The sequence below is a fragment of the Sceloporus occidentalis genome, unplaced genomic scaffold, assembly GCF_023333645.1.
Source record: "Sceloporus occidentalis isolate IW3139 unplaced genomic scaffold, rSceOcc1.0.p SCAF_2, whole genome shotgun sequence".
NCBI lineage: Eukaryota > Metazoa > Chordata > Lepidosauria > Squamata > Phrynosomatidae > Sceloporus > Sceloporus occidentalis.
The window spans coordinates 162,643,247-162,655,172 of record NW_028316982.1 but is presented as its reverse complement, the minus strand read 5'-3'; the positions used below and the strand labels follow the sequence as shown (position 1 = coordinate 162,655,172).

General features: G+C 42.1%; 1 protein-coding gene across 3 annotated transcripts in view; it reads left to right on the top strand.

Annotated features, from left to right (window-relative positions):
- Positions 1-9,113: 9,113 nt before the first annotated feature.
- The window catches only part of LOC149319204 (putative cysteine--tRNA ligase, mitochondrial), a 40,870-nt gene continuing 38,057 nt past the window's right edge, over positions 9,114-11,926 (top strand). For all 3 annotated transcript variants that reach the window (XM_089511264.1, XM_089511261.1, XM_089511262.1), the window contains exon 1: positions 9,114-9,355. In XM_089511264.1, coding sequence (XP_089367390.1) covers positions 9,120-9,355 — 236 coding nt within the window. In that variant the 5' untranslated portion in view covers positions 9,114-9,119. The remainder of the gene's footprint in view (positions 9,356-11,926) is intronic.

The following is an 11,926-nucleotide window of genomic DNA, read 5'->3' as shown; positions in this document are numbered from 1 at the left end:
TCTGTCTTGGCTCAAGGCTATGGAATTCTGGGAGTTGGAGTTTGTTGTGGGGTCCAGAGCGGAGCACTGAGCCAGGGCAGTTAAAGCAGTCTCAAACTGGATCCTTTTCTGCAGTGTGTTTTGGACCGAAGATACTTAAAAAATGAACCTCGCGGGGCATAAAGTTCTTGGGACCTGAGTCCATTTTGGAGCTTGCCTTGCTTAGACCACCCTTACATCCCCTCCCCCCCCCCCCTTCAGTGCAGGGAAGGAAGTGAGGGGAGGCCTTGGTAGCTCCATGGCTGCTGAAGGGTGCCTCCTCCTCCTCCTGCTTCCTCTCTCCCTCTTCCTTCCTTCCATGCCAAAGAAAGCAAAGCCAGGGCCAGAGAGGGAGATGGGGCTCTGCTTGGAGACCTGCGGAGGTTTATTTTATATTTTTAAAAATAAAGCAAAACAGCAGGGATCCTGCAGCACCTTGGAGCCTCACTGGAAGACCTTTAGCATGAACTTTCCTAGACCTGAGCCCACTTCCTCAGATGCATTTGGGAATGGGAGCAGCATTTACCCATGGTTTTTGCCTCTGGTGCCTTACTAGACTGAGCTCTGGACTTAATGGGTACTTGGTCCAGAAGGGACTTCATTTGGGGCTCCACCTCAGACAGGAAAATGTCTTTTTTCTGTTTCAGTATCTGTTTCAAGTCACAAAAGTAACTTTTTTATTTTATTTTTTGGAAGTAAATTACAAATGACTTGGGCCAGCCTTGGGTGTTTTACATCACCAAAGTAACTTCATTATTAGGTACATTATGAGGTAACTTTTATGAGGCAAATGGATGCAGAAGCTACTTCCTTCCCTTATGTCTGTATTATGTGCATTTATGTGTAAAGCTCATGCTCCCCACTTCGCTCTTTCAGTGAGTCTCCAGGATGCTGCCAGTCCCTTTGCATCCCTATTTTCAACACTTAACATGGTTTTTCTTTGCATTATTTGCCTTGAAATTTGTGGCTGGGGTCGCCCCTTGGTTTATTTGCCCAGATCCCCCTCCCCATCTCTCCTCAGTTTGCAGGACTTTTCTCTCTCTCAAAGGGAGAGTTAACAACATTTCCTTCCCACTGCATCAATAATTGCACTCCCAGAAAGACAGCCTTCCTGACCAATCAGGCCTCAGCTTGTTCCCAGCCCCTCCTCTTTGCCATCCAATAGTGAGCCACATAGGTTCTGATCCCGGAAGAAAGAGAAGCGTCAAGGAAGAGACAAGGCGCATGCGCAAATCTGATCCACAGGCGAAGAGAAAATGGAGGACACGGCGAAGGGGAAATGAACTACGTTTCCCGGCAGGCTTTTCGTCTTTCGGTGCTGCTACGCATGCGCCTGGGTTGTGGCCATTGCAGTTTCAGCCGATGTAGTCCCAATTCTTTTAAATCCAAGCACACTCAGCTGCAGAAAACAAAAGGAGGGGGACATGGGTATAATTGGGAGAGAAATGTTTCTATCCCATCTGGCCAAAGAAGGGGAAGCTTGACTGAGTTTTTATAAGAAACAATAATAATAATAATAATAATGATTATTATTATTATTATTATTATTTATATAGTGGCATTCATGTACAGGGTGCTTTACAAGCAGAATAAAACATAACTATTCCAACAGTGAAATAAAATGCAATACTAAATACTAAAATAGAAAAAGTCACACACATAAACACAAAATACAGAATAAAACAACATAGCACAGACAAATTATTGTATGTGTATGTATGTATATATATATATGTGTGTGTATATATATGTGTGTGTGTATATAGTGTTAATCTGAATTGTATGTTTTAGAAAATAAAAATATATTTATAAAATAAAAAAACCCCATCCCTTCCTCTCCATAGCCCTTTGGAATGATAGGATTTGGTTACAATGCATTCTCTGAAAGGATTTTTTTTGTGAGTGTGGTCTTATGGGAAAGGAGAAATGTGAGGAAATTAAGCACATCCAGAAAACACAGGCTGACAGGGCTACCTTGGCTGCATCCGCAGTGTGGAAATAATCCAGTTTGACACCACTTTAACCGCCGTGGCTCAGTGTTTTGCAATTCTAGTAATCATAGTTCTGCGGGACCTTCTCTGTCACAGAGTTTTGGTGTCACCCACAACAAACTACAGTTCCCAGGATTCTACAGCATTGAGTCATGGCTGTTAAAGGAGTGTCAAACTGGATTGTTTCTGCGGTGCGGATGCAGCCTTAGCTGTAGGGTGTATCTACATTGTACAAATAATGTAGTTTGGCACTATTAAGTGCTGCAGCTCCATCCTATAGAATCCGGGGATTTGTAGTTTTACTAGGTCTTTAGCCTTCTCTGCCTTTGGGCTGGTGCCTCACAAAACTGAGAAGAGGCAGGAAAGAAACAAAAATTATCATCATTATTCATTATTATTATTCTGTAGGATGGAGCCATGGCAGTCAAAGTGGCATTAAACTGCATTATTTCTACAGTGTAGCAGTGGTGTCACCTGGTGCAGTAATTCATGGTGTCGCCCCCCTCATTGACTTCCCATGTTACATCCAATGGCAAGCCTCTCAATAAATCTTGCCAAGAAAACCCCATGATAGTTTCACCTTAGGGTCGCCCTAAGTTGAAAATAGCTTGAGCATTGCTCTGGTGCCACAACAGATGACAATTCCCATATCTCCATAGCATTGAGCCACAGTAGTTTAAAGTGGTATCAAAATGGCATACTTCTGCAGTGTGGATGCAGCCTGTGTGGGATTATTTTGTGGCAGTCAGGGGAGGGAAGGAAAATCCTTTCCCCTGAGGCACTTCCTTGTTGACCTATCCCAAGAAGAGGGATGGGAAGAAAGCTGTTTTCTCATGAGGCACAATTTCCTTCTCCTCCTGTTTCAGAGCCAGGGTGAAAGAGGGGAGGAGCGATGCCAAAAAACACAGAGCTTTGTTGTTTTTCAGATTTTGTTTAACTAAGGTTCTTTCCTCCTCCTTTTTCTGGATCAAGCAACTAGGGCAATCATGTCTATAAGATTTAGTTCCCACCTCCAGATCCCACTAGGGATGCATCCGCACTGAAAAGATAATCGACCTTGGCACCACTTTAACTACCATGACTCAATGCGATGTAATTATGGGAACTAGTTTGTTGTGGCACCAGAGCTCTCTGATAGAGAAAACTAAATGCCTCATAAAACTACAATTCCCAGAATTCCATAGCATAGAGCCATGGCAGTTAAAGTGGTGTCAAAATGGATTATTTCCGCAGTGTGGATGCAGCCTAGAAGTCCCTTTTTTAAACCTTGGGGCCCCCAGTATGTAATTTATTTGGTATTTCTGCACCCAGCCTCCTACCATCCCATACCACCACAGGCCACCCTCAACGTTGTAAATGAAAAAGGAGTTCCTAAACAATGCCCAAAGCTTTGCCAGAAGATGCAGTCGGCCCTTCTTATACATTGACTTTTTATACACAGATTCATAGTATATCTTGATTTCAGCAAGGCCTTTGACAAGGTTCCCCATGACATTCTTGCTTGTAAAATGTGGGCTAGACAAGCTAACTGTTACATGGGTTTGTAATTGGTTGACTGGCCGAAACCAAAGGGTGCTCAACAATGGCTCCTTTTCATCCTGGAGAGAAGTGACTAGTGGGGAGCCACAGGGTTCTGTCCTGGGCCCAGTGCTATTCAACATCTTTATTAATGACTTGGATGACAGAATTGGGAGCATACTCATCAAATTTGCAGATGACACCAAATTAGGAGGAGTAGCTAACGCCCCAGAGGACAGGATCAAAATTGAAAATGACCTCAATAGATTAGAAAGCTGGGCCAAAGCTAACAAAATGAAATTCAACATGGAGAAATGTAAGGTACAGTCTGTCCTCGCCTTACGCGGGGATCCGTTCCGGATCCCTCCGCGTAAGGCGAATTCCGCCTATGCTCGAGCCCCATTGGAAACAATAGGGCTCGTGCGCGGCAGCGCAGGTGCGCGCAGGGCGCAACGGGCGCGCGCGCCCATTCAATTGAATGGGATGCGCCGGCCCTTCCGCCCCGCGCATGCCCCGCAGCTTGAGTGCGTATGCTCAAGGCCGTGTATGGTGCGCCCGCGTATGGCGCGGGCGCGCTGTACTGCACTTAGGGTGAAAAAATGAAATGCACAGATATAGGATGGGGGACACCTGGCTGAACAAGACTCCATGTGAAAGGGATCTAGGAGTCCAAGTAGACCATAAGTTGAACATGAGTCAACAGTGTGATGAGGCAGCTAACAAGGCTAATGCAATTTTAGGTTGCATCAATAAAAGTATAGTGTCTAGATCAAGGGAAGTAATAGTGCCATACTATTCTGCTTTGTTCAGGCCCCACCTGGAATATTGTGTCCAGTTCTGGGCACCACAATTCAAAAAGGTCATTGAGAAACTGGACCGTGTCCAAGGAGGGCAACTAAAATGGTGAAGGGTCTGGAAACCATGTCCTCTGAGGAAAGACCTAGGGAGCTGGGGATGTTTAGCCTGGAGAAAAGAAGGTTAAGAGGTGATATGATAGCCCTGTTTATGATAGACATGAAATCCACTGGCTGACCTTAGGCAAGTCACACTCTCTCAGCCTCAGAGAAAGGCAATGGCAAACTTCCTCTGAACAAATGTTGCCAAGAAAACCCTATGATAGGTTCACTGTAGGGTTGCCATAAGTTGGAAATGACTTGAAGGCACCAAACAACAACAAGCAAATCTGTCCTATACTGATCAGGGAAAGGAAGGCCTTTTCTCATTTGAACAGATTGGGGTAAATAAATCCTATTTATTTAAGTGTTGCCTTGAAATGGTTTATACTTTATTACACTAAAAACGATTCCACTCTTTATTCCCCGTTATTCTACTTTTGTCAGACTTGACTTGGGATACTGTGTGATCAGCTCTGGGCACCACAGTTCAAGAACAATACACTCATCCCTCCATATTTGCGGCTTTGATATTTGCGGATTTGAGTATTTGTGGATTTATGTTCTCTCCAGGAATATCTAGGTCTTCCAGTGCAACTCTGTGGTCAATTTTAATTAAAAGTTGCACAGAAAGACCTAGAGATTTCTAGAGAGAACACTCTACTAGGCATTTGTAGCTCCTCCAGTTCCCATGGTCAGTGTCTGTCGGAAATTGGCCACAGAGTTGCACTGGAGAACCTAGAGATTCCTAGAGAAGTGTCCTCTCGGGTAAAAACATGGTGTTTTTGTTATTTGTGTTTTTTCCATATTCACAGGGGTCTTGTGCTCCTAACCCTAGCGAATATGGAGGGACATGTGTATTGACAAGCTGGAACATGATCAGAGGTAGCCAACCAAGATGATAAAATGTCTAGAAACAAAGCTCTCTCAGGAAAGGCTTTGGGATATGGTGATGTTTAGTTTGGAAAAGAGAAGACTGAGAAGTTTATCACACGAAAGGCTAAGTGTCTAAATCCCATGCAAAAACGGGATTTAAATCTAGGAAAATTCCCACAAAAACTGGATCGTTTTCACATGACATCATGGGCATTGAGCATTAATGCAAGAATAAACTGCACAGAAAGTGGACAAAATCGACTGCTTTTTACCTTTGGGATTCTCCTGAAAGTAAAAAAATAAAAATAAAAAAGCAGTCAATGTTGTCCACTTTCTGTGTGGTTTATTTTTGCATTAATGCTCAGTGCCCATGATATTGTGTGAAAACGATCCTACATTTGTGGGATTTTTCCACTTTCAGTACGCGTTCATATGTGATGTGTGAAAATGATCCCGCTTTTGCAGGATTTCCCTGTTTTAAATCCCGTTTCTGCACGGGAAAAAACCCTGTGGTAAACTCCTGGGTGGTAACACGATAGCTATATTTAAATATGTGAAGGGATGTCATTGTAGAATAATGCTTCTCAGGCTATTGATGTGGGCAACCAACAATTATTATTTTTCTCAGTGTGCCATAGACATCAGCTCCAATGGTTTCTTTCTTTCCTGGAAATGCACCAGGTACCACCACTTTGACTAGCACTGATGTTGGAATTAGATCTCTATGACTCCGGAAATTATAACATGAATCAATGAATTTAAATTGATGCTAAAAGTTTGCTGACTTGGGAACAAACTGCCTCTCCTTTGGTTTTTAAATGGAGGTTGACTGGCCTCTATCTGGAGATTGGCTGGCCATCTTTCAAGAGTGCTGTCTGTTTTCCTGAAAGACAAGGAGTTGAATTAGATGGTCCTGATGGTCCCTTTCAGCAATGTGTCTCCATGATTTCCATTAGCTGGGTCTCTCAGTTTTCAGCACTTAATTTTAATAAAATATAGATACAAGGAGGCAAAAGCACATAAAAGAAAGAAGTAGAACTGGATCACATCTGCCTGAGAGTGAGTCTCATTGAACTTGAAGGTACCTGGCAAAGCTTTGGCTGAGGCAAAAGGTGATTTTCGAATTTTAGCCAAGGGCTTCTTTAAATTGGATAAGTGCTGAAGGTGAACCTCTTCTGGACCATGGGTGTCTGTCCCACAATCTGGTTGCAGAGCAGTGTAGACCATCATCTGGAAGGGCAGGGGAGTAGCGTCATCTTTTGCGCTAAGCTGTAGATGTGACGGCATTTAATAAAATAAGTTGGACTTATAAACAACAATAATACCCATTAATAAAGTGGGGGGTATTCCAGCATGATAATTAAAGTGCTTTATTGCACTTGTGATTTAGGATCCTTGAACTGAATAGGGTCTAATAGTGCATTACTCTAACTGTAAAAGAAAAATACTTATGAAATGCAGATTTGCAGATTGAAATGCATCTGGAGATGCAGTAAAACCCCATGATGGGCAAACAGTTGAAAGACAATCCCATAAAGACTTCATGATACAGTGAAAACAAAATCAAGAGGATTCTGTGAACTAGTCACAGAAAGGACTAGGCATTTTCAGCCAACTTTTGGATGCAATCGACCAGAAAAAGCAACTGCTCTGTGGCCCATTTCTAAACAAGTTTAACTGCACAGCCATCTATATGCATGTTTGCTCAGAGATTAGTCCCAATGTATTTAGTGGAACCAGTCTGGATTTATAACCAATATAAGCTAGACTTTACAGTCTCCGATTAGGAAGGGCCCCCAAATCTCTCTCTTTCTCTTTTTTTTGGAACCCAAAATGTTGAGACTCAAATATTTTGGGTAAATACTATGGGGCTTCTTAAAACTGATATAGCTTAAGGGCCCAGCATGTCTTAGTCTAGCTCTAAATGCCGTTTCCTCCCTAGCAAACATTTATTTGTTTATTTGGAGTATTTATACACCACTCTCAGAGCGTTTAGGACTGCAGCCTTTCAGTTTGATGGGATTTATTCCCAAGTAAGCATGTTTAGGTCCTCTCTCTGGGATGGAATTATTATTAGTAGGGTCGAAATAAGCATTGCAAAAATTATGAAGGACTTGAGTGAATTCAGAGCTTAAATTTAGTTTGAGGTCACAATCCTGTTCAAATACACAGCATGTTAAGTTTTATAGCACACTATAATTGAATAGGTCTAACTTCTCAGTCAATATGAATAGGACTATAGTTTTTTTCGGGGGGGGGGGGGTTGGGCTATGAGGCCGTGTTCTGCAAGGGTTTATTCTTGACGTTTTGCCTGCATCTGTAACTGGCATACTGGCATGGAAGAGAATACTGGCATGGAAGAGAGTAGGGTATGTATATGCTGTTGGTTGAGAGGAAGCTATTGGCATGTTAATCTGTGTGTTGTTTTGTTGTTGAAGGTCTTGCCATTCAACAGCAGAATACACAGATTAACATGCAAATAATCTCCTCTCAACCAACAGTATATACAATCAACCCTCCTCATCCATGGATTTTTTACCCACGGATTCAAGCATCCACGGGCTTGAAAAGATTAAGAAAAATCATAAATTCCAAACAGCAAACCTTGATTTTCCATTTTATATAAGGGACACCATTATGTTATGCCATTGGATTGAATGGGACTTGAGCATCCATGGATTTCGTTATCCACAGGGTGTGTGTGTGTGTTGTGGAACCAAACCCCAGCAGATAACAAGGGTCTCACTGTGTGTGTGTGTGTATATATATATATCACTCTCTTCCATGCCAACCTTCTGTGAAGATGCTGGCGAAACATAAGGAATAAGCTCTTCTAGAACATGGCCTCAGAGCCCGAAAAACCCACAAAAAACTATGGATGCTGGCCATGAAAACCTTTGACTTCACAAATGAATGGGACTGCTTCAGAGTTCTGACCAATCTCCAAAAGAGTACATAGAAAAACCTCCATTCCTAAACATGGTTTCTCACAGATGCAGACTGCAATCCTATTCCCATTCCCACACTCTCTCGGCCTAAGGATGGTCATAGCAAACTCCCTTTCTGAAGAAACCTGCCACAAGTTGGAAAGGAAGGCACACAACAAGTGTCCAAAACACACTTGATCCCTATTTAAATATCCCTGTTTAAATATTTGAAAGGATGGCTTATCGATGATGGAGCAAGCTTGTTTTCTGCTGCTCCAGAGACTAGGACCCAGAACAATAGATGCAAGCTACAGGGAAAGAGATTCCAGCTCAACATTAGGAGGAACTTCCTGAGAGTAAGGGAACTCTTCCTTGGAGAGTGGTGGAGTCTTCCTTAAGCAGAGGCTGGATGGCCATCTGTCACAGGGGATGCTTTAATGGAGAGTTCCTGCATGGCAGAATGGGGTTGGACTGGATCAGGGCCCTTGGGGTCTCTTCCAACTCTGTGATTCTATGATGGAGTTGGCCTTGTGATTGTTATTATCTGTGCTGAGGCACCTTGGATAAGGCTTGGGAAGCAGAAATGGGGGAAGAGAAGGCGGCCTCGGAGGTCGGAGGAGGAGGAAGAGGAGGCTCCAGTGAAGGCCCTCCTCCTTCTCCTGAGGCCAGGCTCTGGCTGTAGCTACCACCGCGGAGGCTGTTCCTACAGTCGGCCAGGGCTGTGAGGCCTCCTTCCCTTCCTCCTCCTCCTCCTCCCAGTCACGCTGGAAGCAGCAGGAGGAGCCCGAGCTGGCCCTGGTCCGCCTCCTCCTTCTTCCCTCCCTTCCAGTTCCAGGCCCCGCTGCTGCTGCTGCTGCTGCTGCTGCCGCCGGGCTATGCAGCTCTGGCTCTAGCTCATGGTGGTGGTGATGATGCAACGCTTAAGTCTCCGGCAGTGCGGATGGGCTTCTGTAGCGGGATGGAAGCGGGTTTGGCGCAGGAGGGAGAGCCAGTGCTGCAGCGCTATCGGCGCCGCGGTCCCTGGGTCGAAGTGGGTGAAGCCCAAGGGCCAGGAGACCGGCCTCCAGACCTACAACAGCCTCAGCAGGAGCAAGGAGCCCCTCGTCCTGGGGAACCCCCAGGTGGTCACTTGGTAAACAGGGAGATCAAATAGGCTTCTATGCTTGCTTGCTTGTTTGCTTGTTTCAAGGATTGATATTCGAATGGGCGTCTAAACCACAACAACCCCATATATATATATATATATATATATATTATATGTAATATATATTATTATGTATTATAAATTCTTATTAAAAAGATAAGGTATTTACCTTTACCGTTTTAATAATAAGAACTTATAATACAATATATATATATACACACACACACACAGTACACACCTTTACCTTTTTAATAATATGTATAATTTATACTATTTATATTATTATTATTATTATTATTATTATTATTTTCTTATATCCCACCTTTCCTCCAATAACATATTAATAATGTGACTGTGTGTGCGTGTACACACACACTATATTGGGAGAAGTGCAGGATATAGGAAAATAATAATAATAATAATAATATAAATAGTATAAATAGTATAAATAATATAAATTATAAATATTATTAAAAGGTAATGGTGTGTTATTTATTATAAGTTCTTATTATTAAAAAAGTAAAGATATAGATAATATATATACAGTATTATGTATTATATGTTATGCCTTGAGTCCCTATATTGGGAGAGGGGCAGGATATAAAACAACAACAACAGTAATATAAATAGTATAAATTATACATATTATTAAAAAGTTAAAGGTGTGTACTGTGTGTGCGTGTGTATATATAATGTTATGTCTTATAAGTTCTTATTTAAAAGGTAAAGTATTATATAATATGTTATACCTTGAGTCTCTATATTGGGAGAAAGGCAGGATGTAAGAAAATTATAACAACAACAACAATAATATAAATAGTATAAATTATAAATATTATTTTAAAGCTAAAGGTGTCTATATATAATAAATATTGTATATAATATATAATTATTATATATTAGTATGTATTACAAGTTCATAGTAATAGAAAGCTAAATGTATAGATATTATATATATAAATACAGTATTATATATTATATGTTCTGTATTATAAATAGTATAAATTATAAATATTATTAAAAAGGTAAAGGGGCATGTGTATGTGTGTGCGTGTGTATATATATATATATATATATACATACACACATAATATTCTGTATTTTAAATGTAATAATAATATTATTATTAATACTATGATTATTATTGTTGTTGTTATTTATTCTGGGATGTCAGTGTTTAGGGACAGGGAGACCTCTGCTTTTGCTTGGGTGTGTTTCTGCTTTTGAGTCGCACACACAGCTCTTGTTAGGTGCCTTAAAAGAGTCCACTCCAACTTACAGGAGCCCTACTGAAGGGATGCCTTGACAAAATTGGTTCACATTTGGCTTGCCATGGCTTTCCTCTGAGGCTGAGAAGGTGTGACTTGCCCAAGGGATCACCCAGTGGGTTCCCATGGCAGAATAAGTATCTCAACCCTGGTCTTCCAGACATGGTGACTGGATGTCCTATGTTCCAGAAAGGAGGACATATATAATATAGGAATAACACTACTATAAATGTAAATTCATGCTTCTGAGTCATGGTCAAAACAGGACTTTTGGGAATTTTTCCTGGGCAGGTCTTGGAAAAGGAGGACATCTGGTTACCCTGCTCCCAAAGTCTTGGTCCAAGGTTCAAACAATGACATCAGACTGACTCAGGCCTCCTCTTTGTTGTTGTTGTATATGCTGTGAAGTCATTTCCGAATTATGGCAATGCCAAGGCAGTTTCATCACAGGGGTTTCTTGGCAAGTTTCTTCAGAGTGGGTTTGCCATTGCCATCTGAGGCTGAGAGAGTGTGACTTCCCCAATGTCACCCAGCGGGAGTCGAACCCTTCTCTCCAGAGTCATAGTGCCAACGCTGAAACAACAACAACAACAACAGGTGGGAGTCTTTTTGGCAGTGAGGGTGCTCTAAGGGTAGAGGACCTCATCTGCCGAGTTTCTGGTTGTTAGACTGTATGTCAAAGTGAAAGAACCTTGTCAGAAGAGGTGGCTGTATGTTGTGAAGCTAGCTAAATATTAACAACCACAAGTAACTGCATAATCGTTCCTGGTTGTTAAAAACTGAAGATAAGTAAGTTGAATAGGAGATGCTGTCTAAATGCTAAAATGGCAGGGTAGGGGAGAGCTGAGCCAATGTGATGTTTGAACATTGGACTGGGACTCTGGGTGACCAGGGTCAAAATTCCTATTTGGCTATAAGAACCGTGTCTGGGTGACCTTGGACAAGTCACACCTTCTCAGCCTCAAGAGGAAGGCAGTGACAAACCACCTCTGAACAAATTTTGTCAAGGAATCCCTTTGGTAGGGTTGCCATAGGTTGGACTTTGAAGAAATGTAGCAAGAGCTGTGCTACTCAAAGTGGTGGTCTGTGAAGACTGTCCAAGAAATAGTTTGTAGCCAATGGCACAAATGTGTTGTGGGTCTCTGACATTGTGTTTGTGTGTTGGGAGGGAAGCTTGCCACCCATCAGATAATTTAAGAAACACCAGTGCAGAATACACCCAAGTAGGGATCGTGAATGATGATCAAGTAGAAGGAAGGCCCAGATCAAGAGAATATGGCTAGGGGCTGAG